Source organism: Cynara cardunculus (assembly GCF_001531365.2).
Source record: "Cynara cardunculus var. scolymus isolate 2C chromosome LG 10, CcrdV1, whole genome shotgun sequence".
Taxonomy (NCBI): domain Eukaryota; kingdom Viridiplantae; phylum Streptophyta; class Magnoliopsida; order Asterales; family Asteraceae; genus Cynara; species Cynara cardunculus.
In genome coordinates this window covers 20,879,692-20,902,087 of record NC_037537.1, presented here as the reverse complement: position 1 = coordinate 20,902,087, position 22,396 = coordinate 20,879,692, and the positions used below count along the sequence as shown (strand labels likewise).

At 34.1% G+C, this 22,396-nt stretch overlaps 3 protein-coding genes and 3 long non-coding RNA genes across 6 annotated transcripts; 3 read left to right on the top strand and 3 right to left on the bottom strand.

The window, feature by feature from the left end:
* Window positions 1-3,007: 3,007 nt before the first annotated feature.
* On the bottom strand, window positions 3,008-6,190 carry LOC112519362 (peroxygenase-like). Its single transcript, XM_025127430.1, has 6 exons — window positions 5,990-6,190; window positions 5,351-5,500; window positions 4,988-5,073; window positions 4,808-4,902; window positions 4,600-4,725; window positions 3,008-3,387 (listed from the first exon to the last, which is right to left on the bottom strand). Exons 1-6 carry the CDS (start codon window positions 6,108-6,110, stop codon window positions 3,231-3,233), a joined length of 735 nt encoding a protein of 244 aa, XP_024983198.1. The 5' UTR covers window positions 6,111-6,190; the 3' UTR covers window positions 3,008-3,230.
* A 1,094-nt stretch (window positions 6,191-7,284) lies between these two features.
* LOC112519429 lies at window positions 7,285-10,158 on the top strand. Its single transcript, XR_003069912.1, has 3 exons — window positions 7,285-7,460; window positions 9,917-10,017; window positions 10,066-10,158. It is a non-coding gene; the product is annotated as an uncharacterized LOC112519429 (long non-coding RNA).
* LOC112519428 (protein PROTON GRADIENT REGULATION 5, chloroplastic-like) lies at window positions 10,080-11,394 on the bottom strand. Its single transcript, XM_025127539.1, has 2 exons — window positions 10,941-11,394; window positions 10,080-10,363 (listed from the first exon to the last, which is right to left on the bottom strand). The coding sequence occupies exons 1-2, from the start codon at window positions 11,211-11,213 to the stop codon at window positions 10,259-10,261; spliced, it is 378 nt and encodes a 125-aa protein (XP_024983307.1). The 5' UTR covers window positions 11,214-11,394; the 3' UTR covers window positions 10,080-10,258.
* A 5,119-nt stretch (window positions 11,395-16,513) lies between these two features.
* Window positions 16,514-19,288, top strand: LOC112518914. The gene is made up of 4 exons (XR_003069880.1): window positions 16,514-16,572; window positions 17,535-17,724; window positions 17,803-17,941; window positions 19,214-19,288. It is a non-coding gene; the product is annotated as an uncharacterized LOC112518914 (long non-coding RNA).
* Window positions 16,627-20,755, bottom strand: LOC112519434 (actin-related protein 2/3 complex subunit 2B). Its single transcript, XM_025127545.1, has 10 exons — window positions 20,498-20,755; window positions 19,708-19,774; window positions 19,244-19,451; window positions 18,994-19,160; window positions 18,766-18,843; window positions 18,532-18,664; window positions 17,764-17,855; window positions 17,628-17,684; window positions 17,486-17,537; window positions 16,627-17,341 (listed from the first exon to the last, which is right to left on the bottom strand). Exons 1-10 carry the CDS (start codon window positions 20,554-20,556, stop codon window positions 17,130-17,132), a joined length of 1,125 nt encoding a protein of 374 aa, XP_024983313.1. The 5' UTR covers window positions 20,557-20,755; the 3' UTR covers window positions 16,627-17,129.
* Window positions 19,347-20,569, top strand: LOC112518913. The gene is made up of 4 exons (XR_003069879.1): window positions 19,347-19,421; window positions 19,580-19,664; window positions 20,093-20,222; window positions 20,491-20,569. It is a non-coding gene; the product is annotated as an uncharacterized LOC112518913 (long non-coding RNA).
* Window positions 20,756-22,396: the final 1,641 nt, after the last annotated feature.

The window sequence follows — 22,396 nt, the reverse complement described above, 5'->3', positions numbered from 1 at the left end:
TAAAGTTTATTTTAATTAAAATTAAAATATATTTTGTTAGTGATTTTTCAAACAAAAAAAAATAATTATTATTAAATTTATTTTAATTAAAAATATATATATATCATGTATGTGATTTTTTAAATTAAAAAAAGATTTAAAAAGATTACTGGTGAAATTTATTTTAATTAAAAATAATATTTTTATAATTTTTTTATTTTTTTTAGTTTCAAAAATCACTGACAAAATATATTTTCGGATTTTTTTCACTATTTTACCACTTTAACTAGTTGTACAAGTCATAAGAATATATCAAACATGTTTTATAAAAGTTTAAGAAGTTATTTAACATGTTTTGGATTCCAAGGAGTTATTTAACATTTTTTAGAATGTCCAATGACTTATTTGTTCCAAAAATTGTCCAATGACTTATTTAACATATTTTGGAATGTCCAAAGATTTATTTGTTCCAAAAAATTGTCCAAGGACTTATTTAACATGTTTTGGAATGTCCAGTGACTTATTTGTTCCAAAAAGAAGTCCAAAGACTTAATCATTCCAAACAAGAAAGTCCATTGGTTTTTATTGTACTTTTTCCTATTTTAAAAGAACATTTAAAAATTTTGTTGGAAGCATACTATAAAAAATAAAAGAAAATTAAAAAAAAAAACCCAGTAAACGCTTTTTATTTATCTTTTAAATAATTCATTAAATTTTTCAATTTTGAATGATTAAATCTCTTAGCATTATTTTTTAAATAAATAAATAATCAAACTTCTAGAAATTAGTTATATATTATTTTAACCCAAAAATGTAAATGTTTAAATTAAAATAAATAAATCAGTCTTACCTTCATAAACCCTACGTCATTCAAAACCCCTTACACAACTCTTTCGTCACACTATCGTCGTCTGCTCTCCCTAATTTAGTTTTGTTTTTTACTTTAGAACATAACTAACCAATTATATGTAGTTATTGTGGGCTAAAAGATGTAGGTAATAATCACAAGGGTGGTATTTCATTGGTTTGAGTTTGGCTCCAAAGATCAAAAGTACCAGAAGTCAGATTCAAATCCATGGAGAAATAAAAATCCTCTTGTGGTCACAGAGGTTCAAATGCAGTGACTCTGGGCTATCTGCAAAGCAGGTGGTCGTCCTGTGATTAGTCGGCTTGCATAGTGGGAAAATCATGTTCTTGAATAAGAGAGAAAGGAAAGAAAATATGTCTTTTTTGAAAATATACCTTTTAAAAATATATTTTTTATTATGAAATATTGGATAGTTTTGTAATTTTAATAATCTTTTTAAAGAGTTTTAATTTCTTTCATTCCCTTTCCTCCTACATCTAGAATGGAATTTAGGGGTTGTTTGTTTACCTCTTAATAGTTTCATTAAAATGCAACATTTGAATCGTTAAGAGGTGAATCTTGTTTGGCGAAAAAAAAGTCTGTCTCTTAATGATTTTGTATCATGTGCCTCTCTTAAGTCTTAACCATTTAGCGTCCTAATTTCGTTGTAAATAATTACCAAATAATTATATTTCATTTTGCACTATATCATGAGAGCCTTTTAATCATTCTAACCACTTAATCATTTTGCACCAAACCATTCAGCAACTGTCAAACAGCTCCTTATTTGAGTTATTCCCTCTCTTTCCAACTTTGAATATGACATATATCAATTCTCTTTGAATATTTGATGATACATTTCGTACGGAAAAAACTGAACCTTATTCTAAAAAAAATTCAACACATGTGTCGTTAATAATGGAAGGGGTATAGTTAAAATGACTATTTCTTACAAATCACTACCTACCTTAGTCCTTAATGATTAAGCAAATTCCTCATTACATTAATTTAAATGTGGATGATTTTGACCGGACTCGTTCTTAGGGGCTTTTTACCTAAACATTTGTCCGATAAGTGTTTATCGGTTAAATTAACACTATCACTTATCTTATCGGGTAAAATTTTAGTTTATTAAAATGACGTTGTATGCAAAAGTTTAATCGGTAAGAGCTAACCGGGTAAGAGCCGGTCGTCCTCACTTACCGAGTTTGATTCTCAGTCATTATCTCCGCTCTTGCCGGATAAGATTCTCAGTCACTACCTTCGTTCTTACCGTAATTCTTGGTTTCTTGCCATATTCACTGGTTAAGGTAATATTACTTGGTAACCGCTGATTAAGGTAAGCATTAAATAAATAATCCCTTAAATTCGTCCACTAGCATCGGTTAAAGTCGGCCACTAGCATTGGTAGCCAGTTTACAAGTTTTCATGATGTTTAAACAAGTTTCAAATAAGACAACACGAACCATGGTCGCAGACCTACTAAGGGCCAATCGGGTCTCGTGCTGTCACACACACGTTGTTGCAAGAATTTTTTGAGGCTTACAACGACTTGATTTCAAAAGGGTATTTTTTTTGGTATACACATTTACCCAAATACTTACCCGGTGAGTGTTTACTGATATGAATCAACATTATAATTTATTTTAATATGTAAAATTTTAGTACATCAAAACATATCGAATGCAATTATTTACAGGGTAAGAGTCGACATCCTCACTTACCGGGTACAACTCTCCATCTTTTTTATCGCTCTTACCCGATAAGATTCGTGGCCCTTCTCATATTCATCTAATGAGAAAATTTATCCGATAAACACTTACCAAGTAAGGGTTCAATAAACGTCCCCTTACATTAGTTTATAAGAGCTTTTCTTAATAATTTCATCAAGAAATGAATCTTATTTAGTAAAAAAAAATCTGAATCTAAAACCCTCCACATTATATCTCGAGTCTCCCTAGACCATTCAAAATCTTAATTTCATTTTATACGCTTCTTAATTTGTTGACCACTTAATCATCTCGTACCAAATCATTTAACAACTGTCAAAGAATCTCCAACCCTACAATTTTGCAACAAAAAATAATAACATGAAAGATATATTTGCAAAGATCAGACTTAATACATTTACATTTATAGAATCAACTACCATTACACCCCCACAATTTTTCATTAATTTTTCTCCCTTTTTGATATATTTTGATACATAAGCACCAACTTGACCACACCACAAATATGTACACACACACACACTAATTCTAACCAAAAGAGGCAACATCTTTCTTACAGTCTTATTTTCTCTATATACCTAACCTCCCAACCACAAAAACATATAATAACAACAATCTACCAACACACAACTTAGTTAACACCATGCATATAGTTTTTAGAGACACCACCTTGTTCAATACGTCTTGTTGTATACAGCCGCCCTGTTTTTCTTGGCGCAATACTCGAACAAACTGCCATCAAAGCACCGCCTGACCGCCTCCTTCGACAACATACCTTCCTCATCCCTAGCAAGTGCGTACAATATCGCCCACTCCATCTTCCCTGCAGTCCTGCATTGCAACCGGGAACTTACCACTGAATATAATCCTTTCGTGTTTTATTTGATTTTCTTGTCAAAAGAGAGTGACCATCAACAAAGGTTCATTTGGACAAGCGATTACAGGCAGATCTCATTCCTAGAGGTCAGAGGTTCAGGGAAGGACCCAAGGGGTTTTTGTGGTTGCACTGTGTCACCATTTCGTTCCTCGGTCGTAGTGTAAAAATTTATAATGTCGTGAAAATGTCATTGTATCAATTTGTTGTGTACCACCGTATATACTTTGAAACTACGATAAGATTAGAAGTCCTCTTTGGTAGAGTTGGTTTGCACGACTTTTCTTCCACTCCAGACCCAAGTTTGAGTCCCGTCAGTGCCATATCCTTGGTTTTTTACTTTTAATTTCAGATTTATTATATTTTTGAAAAAAAGTGCAATAAAAGACTTGAACACAAAATCTCACATATGAAAAACAATGAACTAACCATCGGACCAATGATGATTTTATTAAAGGTATACCTGCATTTGTTTCTTATAGTAAAATGGTACCACTGCTGAAAAAAATATGAGTCCGTCTTACAGAGGTCCAAGTGTGTATGTTTTGATGTATATAAAGATTTTGTATATACTCCAAGAATATACAACCATCTTTTCAAATATCGTGTTCGATTCTCCTTTATTACTAATTTACTACAGGATCCAGGAAAAGGATGCATGCAAAGATTATTGAACTAAGATCATTTGAATGTTGCTCCAATTTTTCCATTTTTACGGATGATTTAATGGTAAGAATTGGTTGCAACACTTGTGGGTAACATTTTTATGTCTTCTCCTTTCATCATTGTTCTACTATTTTTTCCTCAAAGAGGAAGTCATCACCATTGATCCTAACAATGGAAGTCACACTATAACCTTTTCTCCTTAAGAGAGGGCTGACAAGGAATCCTATTTACAGGGAATTGACATAAATTTTAAGACTAAATAATCCATATGAGAAAAGGTAGAAGCTCGTTAGATTACTCCCAAAATAATCCGATTCTAGATGGTTCTCCACACTAAAGTAATTAATCTTAAACGCAATATGATTCTAGATGGTTCACCTCACGCAATGTGATTTGACATGGTCCACCTTAATAAAACCACTCCTCCAAGTATCACTTTGAACTAAATTTAGAAGGATATAGTGTTGGAAAGAAAAGCTAATTAAGGGTTGATTTGAACTAACCATCCAAAGAAATCAAACGCTAGTCGATTCCCTTCTGTCATATTCCAAATCTCTCCAAGTGTGAGCTTGTCTGGCACTGTTCGAGCATACTTGCTAAAGATATTCTCAAAGTGCACAGGCATATATCTGCAAGAACGCATTAGGTTCAGTACAAAAATCAGAACAGAGCCAACACTTATTTTCAGGTGGACAAGGACAGAGTACAGACCTTCCTTCAGTATCATAAGTTGCTGAGTCGCTTCCATGCTTTGCCTTGTGTATGTTTTGGATGTATATGGGGAAGAAAATCGAAGGCAACCACCCCTACAAAATTCATGCAAAATACATCCATTAAAAGATGGTTCGATGTAGGAGTGTATTTGGGGTCAGAGAAAGACGAAGAACGTACAGGGAGGGTGGGATAACTCATCCCTATATTGATAACGATGGCTGCCAACAGGGATATTAAGATGTTGAACCCTAGTTGACGCATTCCTACACAGTATGTCGATTCATATTGTTAAACCTGTATGCATAATTCTTATTGTATATTTAATTAGAGACGTCATACAAGAAAAAATCAATAAGATTCAGCGACTTTAATAATGACTAATGAGTCAATAGCAAGTAATTAATCCGAATTTGAAGCTAAAAGGGGATCATCGATCATAATTTCCTTTGTGAAACATGTTCAGACAAAAGGATCAACTCAACTAGCATTCAATAGAATGTTGATTTATTCATAGGACGATGGTATTCAAAACTAGCTCACCGGCATAGGTCTCCCATGGGTAAATGATTCCGTCACCATTTTGATCGAAGAAGGCAACATGCTGCTGGAGAACAGTCATATCGTGGTGCCTGTGCCCTAGCGTCCCGTTTGGATGCTCTGTATCTGGAGCTACCAATCCCCTCGCCAAGTCTGAAAATCATTCTCGCACAAAATCATCATCGAATTGTTCACATAAATTAAACGAAACCTGGATATGCATTCAAGATGAAGTAACGACACACGTACAAAATCATCATCGTCGTCAAACTGTTCATAAGAATTATACAAATTCGAAAATGCATTCAGGAAGAAGTAAGAACACACGTACAAAATCATCATCATCAAATATTTCAAATTTTCCAACAGTTCAATTAACACCACATCACAGAGTCGGAGTCGTCGTCATCATCGAACTGTTCATAATATTATAGGAAGTTCGGAAATGCATTCTGGATGAGGTAACAGCACACGCACAGATCACAATTCACAAAAACTACACGAAATCTGGATATGCATTTTGGATGAAGTTCAAGTAACAACACACGCACAAAATATAATCATCATCATCATCATCAAATTCTTCCTAAAAATCATACGTGATCTGGATATGCATTCAGGATGAAGTAAGTAACAACATACAAGGTTTAGGAAGATGAGTTTCCAAGTCCGTCCGGACTCTCCTCTCATAAGTCAACGGTTCACACTCCGCCTCCGGTGTCAAGGAAGTGCCATCGGCTGCTGCAATCCCCTTCGATGCCATTTCTGTTGTTCTTCGTTTACTGTGTGTTGCTTTCTTCGTCTGAATGATACTTCTGTCTTAAACCGCTTGAGGAAGAGATGGAGATGATGCTTACTCTCTTCGCTGCTCTTCCACGTGCCCTTTCCTCTCTTCCACCGTTCCACGTATATACCCGCCAACCGGCCCACATAAATGCTTAGGGCCCATTAATGGAAGGTCATGGGCCTGTTACACCGGAATAGCGCCATCTACATACCGAACGTATATGTATTTCAAAACTAGTGATTGCCAAACAGGGCCGGTCCGACCCAGGTTTGTAGGTTGATTGGGATCGGTCAAGGACCGGCTTGGGATCGGTAAGAACTTATTATAGGGCCAAAATTTAGGTCCAGTTATGGATTTGTTGTGTTTTGTGGGATCGGGACCGGTTAGGGATCAGTTATGGACCGGCTCAGTCTGGCCCGACCCAACCCAATTTTAAAAAAATGTAGCTGTTTTTTTAAATGTAGTCGTTATTTTTCAAAAAACTAGCTGTTTATCATCGTTTTTTGGGCTTTTTTTGTATTTTTTGTCTTTTAAACACCATATATAGGTGTCTTGGTTTAGGGGTTTACATATCAAGTTTTCGATTCACAAAAAACGCAAAAAAAAAAAAACATTCATAATTCTCAGTTTCTCGCTATATTTTGTAAGACAATATAATTTTAATTATAACAAAAAGCATTTTTAAAGTGTATTTGAGTTACCCAATTACAAATTTTATAATCTACTAAATATATATATATATATATATATATATATATATATATATATATCATTAAAAACGTATTTTTACTTGATCTTAGGGGGTGTTTGGGATTGCTTATTTAAAACAACTTATGTTTTTTTTAAAGTGTTTATTAATTTATGTGGTATCAAACCGAAGTTAAATAAAATATGGTTAAAATTGTAAACWGGTAATAAACAGTTTTTCATAAGTTATGAAAGATTAACTTATCAAAAACAACTTATTACCGGTTTGATATTAATATAAATAATTTTTTTCCTTATCCAAACACCAGAAAACAACTTCTCACCAATGTCGAGACTAAAATAATTTAAAAAACAGCTATTGTAAAGCAATCCCAAACGCTCCCTTAATTTCCCCTTAATAGCCCCTTAATTGCTTATGCTTAACTAAAATTGGACTGCTTGCTCCAGTGATTTGTTTCAAGTCTATTGCCGGCGATGACGGATCGACGGTGGATTCGAGCAGAGCTCTGATGGATTTGTTACAGGAACACCTCCATAGGTTATACGAGAGGATGTTTGGTTTCAATATGCAGTTGCGTTTGGCAGAATCTTCGATGTTGAATAGGATTTCTATTTGTGGTAAACCCTACTTATCAGTTAACTGATTTCGGTACTCCAATTGCTTGATTGTGCACTTAAAATTTAGGAGAAATCGTTTTCTCTCTTGGAATTTGCCATATCTACAAGTTAATTTGATCGCACCCCGCGGGTTTCAACATTTTCATAGGCAAATATCACCATGAGGCTGAATACCATGTTCTATAGAATTTAGATGATATGTAGTTGATATGATACACATGGAATTCTTCCCCCAATCAGTTGCTTGTTGCAGAAGATGCAAGAAGAAAATTGGGAATTTCAATTCCATTGAAGCGTTTTGTACACGCTCAAATTATTGACTTAGTCTTTTACGGTTAGGACTTAGGATATTGTATTTGGATGCATTGTATGATGACATTATGTGTTTCAACATTGATTTCGTGTACAAACTGAAGTATGTTATATTATGTTTCCTATAACTGCCTGTTGGTGATTTTAGTATATCAAGCTATTTTGGTGTGATTGTGTAATTGTGAACTACAAGAGATCGACTAGGTGAAAAGGCATACATAACGTGAGTTAGGAGATGTGGAGTTAGGAGGTGCAGAGTGCACACTTACAAATGTTGCATCTATCACTTTAGATCGCCATAAGGCCTGGTTCAAGGCGCCCCCTTGCGGGGTCTGGCTAAGAAGGCTTCTGGCTTGGAGCTTCTGAGCCTTCTGCCTCCGCTTCTTATCCGTTTCAACCTTATCCATAAGCCGCTGTAACTGTTGTGCAGTTGCATGTTAACCCGCCCATAGCCTTTCTAACACCCTAGTTTCTATATTTGTTAGATTTCAACATTTTGAGCCTTAAATACAAGTAGATCAAATTAAGTGCACTAAAAGGGCTCCAGCAAAATTGGCTAATTTTAGATCATCATATTTTAAATAACATGAAAAATCAAATCTAAATACTTGACAAAGCATTCCCAGTAACTATGACAAAGCAAGCTAATTATGAGTTGCTAAGGCTAGAAGTATGTGTTGGCAAAGTTATTGATGACAAAGCAAGTCTAGCGAGCATGACAAAGCAAGCTAGTTATGAGTTGTCAATGCCGGAAGCATGTGTTGGCAAAGTTATTGATGACAAAGCAAGCCTAGTAAGCATCACAAATAAAAGCTAAAAGCATCATGTGTCAAGATTCTTTTTTTTATTTATTCACTGGATATCCAACCCGTTATGTGAGCCGACTAATCTCAGGGCGACCACCTGCAATTGCAGGTATCCCTGAGTCACCGTATTGGAACCTCCGTGTCCACAAGGGAATTTTTATTCCTCCGTGGATCTGAACCTGGGACCTCTAGACACTTTTGACTTTTGGAGCCCAAGCTCAAACCAATCAGGCACCACCCTCGTGGTTCAAGATTCTTTTATTTTAAGCATGAGGTGTTAAACTTTCGTAAGAGCACAATCATGGAGCAAAAAGAACAAGTAGTTAATGCATTGTAATTACCTATAAATAGTGGTAGAAATGAAACCATTATTTCCCTACCAAAGTAAGAAAACACTCTCAATATAATACCAAGTTCGAGATGAGAAATCAAAAGAAGTAAGCTCAAAACAAGATAAGTACGTTATAAGATTTATAGAGATACATATATGCTATATAAATGTATTTTATGCATTATGAAGAATTTGATAAGATGTTATGGCATGTTTGCTTTACATGAAATAAGAATACATTTATATAGCCAATATATGCAATTTATATGTATCTTACACATGAGGCATGAAAGTTTTATGCATGTTATCTATGACCTTAAATATTCAACTTACGGGATATAGAATGAAGGGACGTCTTGCAAATGGACCTTATGGGCCAACCTTTATGGACCCCATGGTTAGCAAACCTCAAGACAATTATGGCATACTTACATGTCGCAATTGAGATTTCAAAAGAGTATTTTTATGCATGATATAGCGTTTTAGTGAATTATTACTCACAAATTGATAAGTATTATGAAAATTGTTTATTCATGAAACTAGAACTACTCAGTAAAGCTTAAAGCTTACGTATTCTAATAAATAGCAATTTTTGTTTAAGCTCTTGAGTTACGTTTACATTGATGTTTCAACTCTTATATAATAGTAAGATATAAAAGAAATAAAGTTAAATTTAGTTCGCATATAAGACCTAGTAGTATCAAAAGAAAGTAACGGCACCCATTTAGGATTTTGGGTGTTACAACCGTTGATCTCATATAAAATATGTAAAACATGGAATATGGGTGTATATAAGGAACTCGTGTTTACCGTCTTTAAGATTAGAGTATGCATTGGATTATCCCAATACTCAATTCATGATACCCAAGGCTAATACAGTCAAATTAGTATATTTGGAAAGCAGACAATACGCCATCCAATTGATTTTATCCTGTCATTTATGATCAAATAACTCTTGAGATCTAACATATTCGAGTCTCCTTTGTTAAACTAACCAGCACTTGCAGTTGCAGATCAAGGGCCTCAAGTGTACCATGCTAGTATCTGGTAATGTGTTCAATCAACAAAAAAGCATCTTGATACTGATGGACATACTTCACAACATCAGGTAGCCACACATCCTTATTAACACTTTAAGTTTCTACTGTGACAATAGTGATCAGGTTCATATGATGTTAAAGCTACAATATATGAAGTGAATATGATGGGGGATACATGAATTTGATTTATATGTTTGATTGGAACCAGATGAGGAAAGTATTTACATCTGGAAATTCTTAATACATACTATGGATGTAAAATTCAACTTTCTCCTGGAACTTGGAATCTTTGATCTTCAAACTGCACTTCTAAGCTAGGAATCCGAGTCTTTCTCCGTTCTTCTTTGCCAAACGAATCAGCCCTTGCCGTTGTTTTGAATCCGCCCCTATTGATTTGCAGAACTCTGTGATTACCTGAAAACCATGATGTTCATTCATGAGGTTAGAATCAAAATTTGATATATACTTGTTTGAAATTCTAATAATCTTGACAGTTTTATTGTATCCAAGATTCTTATTGCAGGGTGTGTTTTTGTTCTACAAGATTATGAGGTTAGCTATTTTCCTTTTCCCTTTAGTTTGCAATTTTTTCTTAGAACGATTGAACATCTCGACTAGCAAATCCGGATGAAGTAAAAGCCTTGCAGAAACATGTATCTAAACCTAAGAGAGTACTGAATTCAATAGTTTCTGTTAGTTTCACATCGACTAGAAGTAGACCAGTCGGGTACCAAAGCCGTAGTCTACCACTCTAGAGACTCGATAGTCTAGGGCGATCTGTGCCCGTCTAGCCTCTATTGGAGAGGATGTGTTAGAGTCCCAAGTCGGCTAGAATTGGACCATTTCTCCACAATATATGATGGAATCTCCTTTCTTGAAACATTTTTTTGGAGAGAAATCTAACGGGATTCCACGTATTCTTGCAATTTCAATAGTTTGAGTAGATGTATTACAAAGAAACAAGTATTTAAGATGTGGGTCTATATGGTACCTGTGAGTGTAAAGCAATTGCTTTTCCTCTAAGCTGGTTGAATCGCTTCTTTCCAACGATGTTACGAGTGACGACAACTACCGGAGCGAAAAGCCCTTTTCCTTCATTGACGTTTCCCATCATCGGTCCAGATCTTAACGGCTTCCCAACTCGAACCCTAGTGGGTTTAGTCTTTGCCACCAGGGTCGAATAATCTTCACCGGCTATGGAAGTCCCCCAACTTCCATGGAAGGAAGAAGAAAACCCTGTGGCAGTAACTGATGATGTTGCCATAAAAATGAATAATCTTCAGAGGGGAGGGGGGGTTTTGTGGGATTTGTGATGGGAATTGGTTACTTTACTGGGGTTTGTTTGTGTTTATTTTGAAGGGATGATTTTGTGGGTTTGGTGTAAGTTTGAGAACCTTTTGTTTGAAGAAGCATCAAGAGCCACATATATACTCTGTGGCTCCAAAATTCTGGTTGATTTCCCCCTTCCAGTCTGTTGTATAGGTTCTTCTCCCTTAATGTGGGGCCCACTTTCTTTGGTTGAAATCTATCCTTGCTCTCTCATTGGCTGTGGTTTTTACTAGGGCCCACTGGTTGGATATGAAGTCATGGGCAAAAATATTGTACTGTTTTGTAAAGCATTTTGGTACATTTTTTTCTAATAATGTTATAGTTTTACTTCGGTTAAATTTGGAATTCGATAATTTATCTTCAATATATGTTGGAAATTTCATTTTCGAAACCACAAGGGTGGTGTCTGATTGGTTTGAGTTTGACTCCAAAGGTCAAAAGTGTCTGGAGGTCTCATGTTCAAATCTAAGAAGGAACAAAAATCCTCTTTGTGGCCACGGAGGTTCAAATGCAGTGACTCCGGGCTACTTGCAAAACAGGTGGTCGCCTTGGAATTAGTCGGTTCGCATGGCGGGTTGGATATCTAGGTTAATAAAAAAAATCATTTTCGATTCGAGGGTTCTTTCGGAGAGCTATACAATAAAATTCTACATCTCACAAGTTAAATCAGTAAATCACTAACGCATTAAGAGTTAGGTGGTTTTTTATTTACAAAATGGAATCTATGGGAATTGGAATTTGTCACAGGATTGGAATAGAATTCAATCGTTTTTGATTATGTGTTTGATTGACAGGAATTGAAATGAAATTTGTCAAAAAAGTTACAATTTTTTTGCTTGGTTTGTTAAATATAAATTCAAAATTATAATAATCTAGTGGTAAATTACCAAAACATCCCTTCATAATTTGTTTTTTTTGGTCTGTTGGATATAATAGTGGTGGTGGAGCGGAGGCGGTAATGGTGTTGATGGTAGTAGTGCTAGCGGTGGTGGTAATATTGGCGATGACTGTGATGGTGGTGGTGCTAGGTGTGAAGGCGACGGTGATAATGATGGTATGGATAAAAGCGACCATGGTAACAACAGCGGTGGAGATAGACGATGGTGGTGATGGAATGAAATTGAGTAAATATAAAAATATAATATTTTTTCTTAAAAGAATGGGATGAAGGAATCGAAATTCTTTGCTAGAACCCAAGAAATTTACATCCCAAATTCCTTATCAAAACTCAAAGAATGAAACAGACGGATAAATGAAATTCGTTCAAGGGAATTGACCATTTCAATTCCATTCAATTCCATCAAACTTTCGGATTTCAACGTATCACGAATGGCCTGAAGTCGTCGTTGGTGAACTTCTATGGCAACAAGGGCTTTGATAGTGCCTGGATTTGAATCCATGGTAGATGAGATTTTCCGTTAACATCCCCTTGAGACTTAACTAGTGCGCCACAACACAAGTGGTCAAGTTATAACGTCTTTTGTTTCATTTCTCTTCAAGCATTCGTTTAAAACAAGCATATGATTGGAACGAAATTTAATTCCAAATCTACAAAAATCCTATTTAATCCTGCAAACCAAACAAGACGTAAGAATATTCTATATTCTCTTCTTTCTAAAGAAAGATCAGTTCTCTAAAATCTCTATTTTCTATCAAGATTCTCATGGACACACCCAACTCAAATTTAAAAGACTATTTTGCTTAATAACTTTAAAAGAGACTTATTATTAGCATAACTAGGGTTGTATACGAACACGAACGGAGGCTTATTCATGTCCGTTCGTTTAACTTAACCGAACAAACGAACGAACATGAACGGTAAACGAACGAAAATCTCTGTGTTCATGTTTGTTCGTTTAGAAATCAGATGTATTCGTGTTCGTTTATGTTCGTTCGTTAACATGCTAAACGAAAGGGCTAAACGAACATAAATAAATATTATTTGAATTCAAGTAAATAAACAAAAATATATATATTAAATTTAATATATAAACGAACATAAACGAATGGATATAAATGAACGTAAACGAACATTCACAAACATAAATGAACGAACGAGACTCTTGTTCATGTTCGTTCGTTTAACTAAACGAACAAAAAAAATCTTCATGTCCGTTCATTTATTAAATAAACGAACATAAACGAACTTCCCGTCGAATGGTTCACGAACGGTTCGTTGAACGTTCGGTTCGTTCATAGCCCTAAGCATAACCTTCTACCAAGTTTAATAGCATTCTTGTATATGAAAGTTAAATTTTCATATATAAGAACGCATTTTAAAACTTGTGAAGAGGTTGTGGATTTAAGAATAAATTAAAGAGTGAACTACATTTTTGTCTCTTGTCTATAGTTGTTTTTTGGTTTTCGTCCCTACACTTTGTAACTATTACAAATTGTGGGGGCTAAAACCAAAAAACCAATCATAGACGAGAGACCAAAAATGTAATTTACTTTAAATGTAGACATAAAAAGACAAAATTGCCCTCATGCAAAGGGGCACACGAGTGACATAAGAAATATCGTTTAAGAGTGTTAAGTGGAGGAATCAGTTTAGATTTCGAAGCGATAAATTTGGACCACCAAAAAAGCAGTCACTTGTTACAGATCCCAAGTTCATATGAATGTTATCTATACTATATTATAAAGTATTTGATAAAAACTCTTAAAAATCATTTTTATGCATAAAGTATTGTATATTGATACATATTACTTAAAATTCGAGATTACAAGTAAATTATGCATAAGTACAACTTATTAAAGCTTCATGTTTGAATTCGTGTAACTGACTGCGGATAAACATAATTAAATAGAGGATAAACATCTCATTTTAAAATATAAAAAATCTAAAATATAATTAGGATAATTATCGAGTTCTAACTAAATAATTACCATTATAAGAAAATTATATTATTAAACCAAATATAAATTACTTCGTTATTAAACCTAAATTGAATTATAATTAAAAAATTGAATTAAAAGTTATACAAAAAATGAAGAATTTTAAATAGTTAATTTGATATTAATATCAATATATTTTTGTCAAATTTTTATGATATCTTCAAGTTTATATTTTATTCAAAAATAAAAACATCATCGTTTTTATAACATCGACTGTAATAAAGAATAAAATGAAATATTAAACTCAATATGTATCTCGCTGAATTGTACGAGTACCTTTCTAGTATATCTAAATATACCCTATGGGAAATCAAAAATATCTTTACAGTCTCGACCTTTTCTTATGGGTTATTTAGTTATAAATTTTAAGGACTTGTTTATTAGACGTTTATCCAATAAGTACTTGTCAGATCAGTTATCATATCGGATTAATATGTTAAGGACCAAAAATCTTATTCGGTAAGAGCCATGACAATGACCGAAAGTTTTATTCGGTAATTAAAAGTGATGAGTCTTACACAGTTCTTAGGCAAATTGTTGAATATGATACATGTTTTGACCTACTAGAATCTTATCCATTAAGGTCAGTAAAAATGACCTTAAATGAAATTCTACTTAAATGGATAACTTTTGACTTATACTAAACTAGTTGTGTACCCGCGTAATGCGGCGGGAACCGTGAATTTTAATGATTTTGAAGTTTCACTGGTTTTATTAGAGAAGATTTAACGATGATGTAAGTTATATTTGGTCTTTACATATTAATACAATTTGAATAAATAAGAGTTATGGTTCCAATTACAGTCTATCGATGAAAAAAAATGTATGACAGTTTAAAATCCAACATATTTAAACGACTCCACAAATGTGTTTGATTTACACTAAGAGCAAATAATCAAGAGATCGAGAGCGAGAGGGAGAGTTCTAGAGCAATTAAATGAGAGATGAATGAGAGAACTTTTAATAACTCATGATGAATATCAGTTTGAATCTCACATTGGGGATGGGGAGAAAACATGAAGGTGTGAGAGGGTGAAAACATGAGTGAAATGTATCAAAAGTTTCTTGGAAACATGAGAAAAAAAATTAATAACGTGCATTGGTAACTTGTACTATATATTATTTTAATTATAGATTAAAAATTTTAAGATTAAATATAATCTATACTATTTTATTAATCAAATTTAACAAAAATCTTAAAGTCTTAAAATTCTAAATGACCAAAATACCCTTTATACTCACTTTTTCATTTTTTCACACCCTCCTCTCCTCACATATACTCACCCCCTCATATACATTCACCCTCTCACAACCTATTTTTTTAAAATCTTAATTTTAAATTTACACTTTATATCCCTATAATTAATTAATTAATTTACTTTACGTCATTTACTTTTAAATGTTTCATTTTAAACTTTTATCAAATTAGCATACATAATTGTATATCAATTAAAACATGTTTAAAAAATACATCTTTATTTTAACAAGTTACACCATTATAATCGTCTTGTTAATACCTTCGAAATGAGTCCAATATTGAATAGTTTTTGACTTAATTATATTATTATATATTATATATACTGTGAAAAAATATTTTTAATATTTACGATTTATACTTTTATAGTTATTTATTTATATATATACTATATATTTTGGGGTTAGGCTGTCCAAATTGCACTGTATAATATGTTGTGAATTAATATGTTCTTGGGTTTTTTTGAAATATATATATATACACATGTATTAATTCAACCTTAATCTGAGTTTCTGGACAAGAAAGAGGGTAAGCAGTTGAAATTTCATTTTAAAACCCATCATTTTTTGTCTTTTCATGACTTATGATCTGTCAAATTTGTAGTTTTCTTTATTGGTTTTGAGTGTTTATCTTAAAACTCAAATTTATTGGTTCTTTGCTCTTGGTGTAAATCGAATACATTTATGGAGTCGTTTAAATATGTTGGATTTTAAATATACTGGATTTTAAACTGACATACAATTTTTTCATTGATAGTCTGTAATTGGAACTATAACTCTTATTTATTCAAATTGTATTAATATGTAAAGACCAAGTGTAACTTATATCATCGTTAAATCTTATCTTATAAAACCAATGAAACTTCAAAATCGTTAAAATTTGTGGTTCTCGTCGCATTGCACGAGTACACAACTAATAGTATTTAATTTATTATAAGTTATTTTTAAGATTTTGTACATAGTTTGTTTGTGTATTAAAAATTGTTTTTAAAAGATTATTTCAATCTTTGCTGCAATTTATCTTTACTCATTTTGATAGCAATCAAAGAATTTACTGACCCCATCGCAGTGGCAGAGCGTCGGAGCGCTTGATTTCTAAGTAAAATTCGGAACAAGATTGAGAGCCAACCTGTGTAAAAGCAGTAAGACTCCTCATCTGCAATCTCTTAAGATACTTGCGATTAATCATTGTTTGTTTCAATATATCTGTGAGAAATTTGCTCACTAAACGAGTATCAGATTCAATTTTCTCGAGAACCACTTAGATCATGTATATTCATAGTTATCAGAACACGAGGAACCCATTACATTACTCTAACAGAGTCTAGATGAGTACAGATTGTCCCCAAGTGTTGATACCATGTGAAACCCTATTCAGATTACTCTTTTGGAGATTATCTGCTTGACATTTGGGGACAATTTGAGCCTGTGGAGGGGGGATTTTGGATTCTCAAATCGAATTGGATCAATTCTACTCGATATATGTTGAAACCCTAATTTTCTCCTCAATGGCTCTTATGGAGATTAATATGGGGTTCCACAATAGTTATTGTTGAGAAATTTGCACAGCCCCTTAAGCTGAATAGGGAAGTTGTCTTATTAATTTGATTCTTATAAGAGTGCTGTTTGATGTATTAGTTCTTGTCTTCTTGATATCATTATGCTTACAAATGTTGCTGCAATCAGACATTTTGTTTCTCTAAGATGAACGAAAAGAACAAGATTTGTCCAACTTCTGATAGCTCTTTACAGACGCGAAACTCGGAAGTGTCAACCACCGTTTTTGAAACTTACCGAATCCGTGGATTCTTATTCTGGAACGAATCATCTTCATCTTTTTTGCCAAGTTCCATCTTCTCAGGAGTATGGTACATCTTGTAAATTTTAACAGTTTCTTTACGCCTCTACGTCCTGCATCAAGATTCAGATATAATATCGGATGGTTTGATCTTTTAGTAGGTTATGTAGAACTAGAGATGATTGGTTGAACAATTTGTTAATATATATATAGATATATATGTATCTATGTATGTATGTATGTACTTGCTGGCATACCTTTGACTTTCTTGATTTGGTGATCTTCTTCCATGAATGGTTGCTGCAGGGCCTGTAATTTGCAACAATCTGATGAGAAACTGCGTTGAAAGATTATAATTAGCAAGAACCTATTTTTGATTCATAATCCAGGCTTCTTTACCTCAACCAAGCTTTCCAAACGGCTTCTCATCCTTCGTTGCACAAAGCCTTTGGTGCACTGTTAGAGAATCAAAATGATTGTTAAGATTTTCAAATTGGTAAATTTGATCTCTATTTCGTGTCAGCTCGGATGTTACCTTTACATGATATTTTACTAATGCATTGAAGTTGAGCAGGTTCCATACGGTCTTGTCTAGTTTCTTGCCTTCAACGTGTCGCGGGGATATTTCTGTCATTATTAACCCCAATGTACAGAAAATTTCATAGGTTGAAGGATGCTTTTGTGAATGCCAACTATCTTTTCTTGTGATAGGGGTAGGTTCAAATGAGAACAGTAAATATTTTGAGAACATGGAAACCCAACTATTTCATGATGAATAACCCTAATATATTCATGAATATTCATTATGAATATCATGCATTTTCATTATTCATGATATTCATATTCAACCATGAATATCTATCACAATATTCATAATCAGTAATTCACGAATAGTTGGTTCCTAGGTTCTCATTACATTTACGGTTTGAACTTTCAACATGTCCCACTTGTTATATAAGGGGGGGAGGGAGTTCCTTTAGGAATCCAAAATAGATTAGGAACCCGTGAACCGTTCACAACGCCCCATGTATCTCTTCAAAATAAATATTCATCATGAATCACACATTCATGATGAATATGGACGTGTTATTCACCATGAATCACATTGAAGATGAATATGTTACAACATTCATAATGAATAACACGTCCACCTTCCTGATGAATAAGTCATGTGTTGCACTGTGGGCGGTTCCAGGGTTCTTAATCAATTTTAGGTTCCTAACGGAACTTGCCCCTATATATATACACACTATATATATGTATATATTCACGAAGAATATCAAACATCGAGTTTGGTTGATACCAAATGAGACAAACCCTCCATTAGTGCTCAAATCTTCCATAGATTCTCCTCTTAACTCGGGAGGTGGAATAGGCGACCAGTAGCAAGGAGGTGCCCTAGCACACGCTCCTGAGCTTCCAACATCCACAAGCTCCTGTCAAATGAAGCACAAAAAGAGACATCAGTTGAGTTGGTTGATGAATTCAAACCCGAAATAAAGACACAAATAGCAATAGTAACCAACAGAATTCAAACCTGAAAGAAGGCCTTTGCGATAACCACCTCTGAATCCTCTTTAAAGCGAATTGGGAAAACTGCAGTCAGCTTTGCTGGCTGACAAACACACGAATCAAATCCTCTTAGAATATGCCATGTGGCATGTTGAACGAACAAGTTATAAGATGAATAACCTTCTGACATATTTTTTAAACGCATGACCTTCTGACGTATTTTTTTTAAATGCATGACCTTATGACAGATTACCTGTTTAACAACATAGAAAGGCTCCCTAGGATGATAGACAAGTTTAATTGGTTTGTAATTCCCCTGAGATATCTCCTGAGTGTTAACGTTCCTCAATATTTCTCTTAGCTGAGAGCTCAGAATTACAGCTTGCACCGATGAAATCTCTGTTATTATTTTTACTGCATCTACATCACAAAAATGAGCAGTGAAACTCTTTTTACCATGACATATTTGCTAGATCAAGAAGGCCGTTTGAAGCATAATTTACCTTTCTTCCGTGGAATTTTAGCAAAGTTGAGCTTTAGAGTTAGCTGATATCCTAATCTTGCTGGTTCAACTATCTCGACAACTTCTTGAGAAATTCTCTTCACGGTCTCGATGGTGTAATGAGGAAGTCCGGTTGAGATTGAGGATCCCGTGGATAGAAGAGGGGTTGAGATAGACAGGTAGGCATGATGTGGTTCTGAAGCATACGACTGATAAAAACCTCATCTTAGATGAATCAGAACAGTCATTCAATTTTAAAAGTTCCCATCTTTTTTAAGGTGTTATTTAGGAGAATAACCTTCTGACAATTTTTTTTAAATGCATGACCTTCTGACAGATTTTGAGACATTCAACTGTCTGGCAGGCATAGGCGTTCTTAAATCTGTCAGAAGATTATTCTTCTAAATAACCCCTGTTAGAAGGTACTGTACTCCCTTTGACATTTATGTATTTTTTTTAGTTTACCTGAATGTGGTATTGCAAAGATCCGAATTCATGCAAATGGTGTTCGATTGCCAAAGGCTTATCAGCGCTGCCATGAAAAAACCAAGTGTCAACAACAAGGGTGGTAGTGCGGTAAATAAAGATAAGGGGATGATAAACTCAACCCGGGTTCGAATCCTGCCATCTACATATGCCTTGTGGCCATTGGGAGATTGACCTCAGGGTTATGAGCGAAGCCTACAGTCGTGGCTTGCCATGGGATCAGCCATTTTCAAGAAAAACAAGCAATTCCATATTTTCTTTCTAATCTTTGTGGAACTAATAGTAGAGACCTAAGTTTCTTAAACTTCTTTTTGGGTATTTCATTTTCATTCAATTAAAAGAATCTTGATGAATTCTTGAACAGATTGCTGACAGATCATCCACTTTGTGGGCGCTTTTGGTGACATTAGAAAGCTATCTGAATACGGGCGCACCTCCATGGCTGGAAAATCTACATGGAAGACACTTAGAATTGTCTGCCAAACAGCCAAAAGGTATCTAGCCCTATGTTTAGTTCAGCGTTTAACTTAATCCAAGGTAATATGGTCATTTATATCATTCAGACAGCTTATTTAGCACAATAAACAAACAACAATTAAACTTAACCCATACAGATGTAATAAATTGGGGGGATTTGAATGTAATTATGATGCTAATTGGAGCAACCACTGATGATGAATTCATGATATTAAACTTCATCTAAGTTTCTTGACGGGTTCAAGAAAATGTATATTGAAGAACTTGTTTTTTATTGGGATGCAGATATTACCGATAGAGTTGGAGCAGAATCTGCTTCAGTGCTGGCGACGCCCTCTCGAAACATGCCATACTTGTTTGTCTTCTTGATCCTGTTAAATGTATAGATATATGTTATAGATACAAATGCAAGCAAGCCCATGGGGGGGGGGGTTGAAAACTGAGCAGTGTTGGCATGTTTATTTTACAGTGGAGAAAACAGACACTTTGAGTGAAAATGAAGTACTTTTTGCAATCATGTTTAGTGAACTTTTAAGCAATACATACATCCCTCTCATCTTTAGTGCACTATCCAAAGAGAGATGGGTGGGTGTGAGTGGTGGGTGGTGGGTACATATCCAACAAATAATGGAACCTTAACAGTTGAGATGCTAGAATTGTAAAATGATGGTCAGAGAGTCTGATGCATAAAAAGCCCGAAGCCCGGGTCTTGCCCAAGCCTAGCCTAAAAAAGCCCAGGCCCGGCCTAAAAGCCCGACTGGGCTTTGTGCATCTCTACTCAGATGCTAGAATGCTTTCATCTTTCATGTACAGGGTTTGGTTGTGGAATGCAGATGGGTGATGAGCTTGTTGGACAATCAAGTAGGGGTGTACATGGGTCGGGTTGAACAGTTTACGGCTTTTAAACAACCCAACCAAATTACAGGGATTTAGAAAAATCTCAGCCGAGCCCAACCTGATAAAAAGGATAACCAACCCAACCTTTAACAGGTTGGGTTGGCAGGTTATATATATTAAACTATACATAAATTCTTTGGAAGAAAAGAAGAGATATATTATTAGAATCTTGTGGGACTAAAATATTACAGTTATCTAAATATATGTTTAGTTGTTTAAATATTACAATTAAAATTCAAAAGTTCTGAATTAAAGAGAATACATCACATCACCAACCAACAGATGATTGTTTTGAATTTGTTTGCTATACAGCTTGTATATAATTTATATATTATTACAGGTCTAGGGGTTAAGCGATTAAGATTCAGTCACTCCCTACTTTATAATATATATATATATTATAAAGGTTTAAAAAAAGTCGAAACTTCACGGCAAAAACACTGTGAAGGTTTTAAAAAGTCACCTTCACAGCATTTTGCTGTGAAGTTTCAAGTGTAAAATGTTGGTCTCACGGGTCTCACGAAAACAGGCTGGTCTCACATGATCCCAAGTCTATATATATATATATTAGCAGCGACTGGATTGTGCTTAACCCAATTAATTCATGGGTTGACAGTTTCACGGTTGAATTTAATTGGGTTACTTGCAGGTTGAGTTGGATGGGTTAACGCTGTTATCAGAATTTTGAACGACCCTGTAACGAAGGTTTCCCTTTCTAGAACTCCATGACTATTATGATCAATTTTTTATTCTTTGTTTTAATTTAAAATTAAACATGTGCTCTTTCTTTATTTTAGTTCATATTAGTATATTAATTGTTCTTAATTTAATATATATATATATATATATATATATATATATATATATATATATATATATATAGAAAGAGAGATGTGGGTTATTATACAACTCCCTACATTTGTACAACCAATACAACTCAATCGCAACCGTCCATTTAATTTAATAAATATGTAATTTCATAGAATTTTGATTGTTTCCTAATATAAAATATTGATTATAATTAATGAACCTTATTTATCTTACATAAATATTTAAATCATAATAAATGAATTCTCATCATTTTCATAAATATTTCAATTTATTGGGTTGTATTGGTTGTACAAATATGATGGGTTGCATTGGTTGTACAAATATGATGGGTTGCATTGGTTGTATAAATGTGATGGGTTGCATTTGAAACAATCTCTCTCTCTCTCTCTCTCTCTCTCCCTCTATATATATATATATATATATATATATATATATATATATATAGGGTATATTTCTTTTACAA

Excerpts from the sequence above, each read along its gene's own strand:
- LOC112519362 (XM_025127430.1), bottom strand. The coding sequence starts at position 6,110 with ATGGCATCGAAGGGGATTGCAGCAGCCGATGGCACTTCCTTGACACCG. Across the intron at positions 5,501-5,989 it reads AACTCATCTTCCTAAACCTT|ACTTGGCGAGGGGATTGGTA; the intron begins GTATGTTGTTAC and ends AATGATTTTCAG. Across the intron at positions 4,726-4,807 it reads ACTTATGATACTGAAGGAAG|ATATATGCCTGTGCACTTTG; the intron begins GTCTGTACTCTG and ends GCGTTCTTGCAG.
- LOC112519434 (XM_025127545.1), bottom strand. The coding sequence starts at position 20,556 with ATGGCATGTTTCGAGAGGGCGTCGCCAGCACTGAAGCAGATTCTGCTC. Across the intron at positions 19,775-20,497 it reads ATTCTGCTCCAACTCTATCG|CGCTGATAAGCCTTTGGCAA; the intron begins GTAATATCTGCA and ends TTTTCATGGCAG. Across the intron at positions 17,856-18,531 it reads TGGAGGGTTTGTCTCATTTG|AAATATCCCCGCGACACGTT; the intron begins GTATCAACCAAA and ends TAATAATGACAG.
- LOC112519428 (XM_025127539.1), bottom strand. The coding sequence starts at position 11,213 with ATGGCAACATCATCAGTTACTGCCACAGGGTTTTCTTCTTCCTTCCAT. Across the intron at positions 10,364-10,940 it reads CAATTGCTTTACACTCACAG|GTAATCACAGAGTTCTGCAA; the intron begins GTACCATATAGA and ends CATGGTTTTCAG.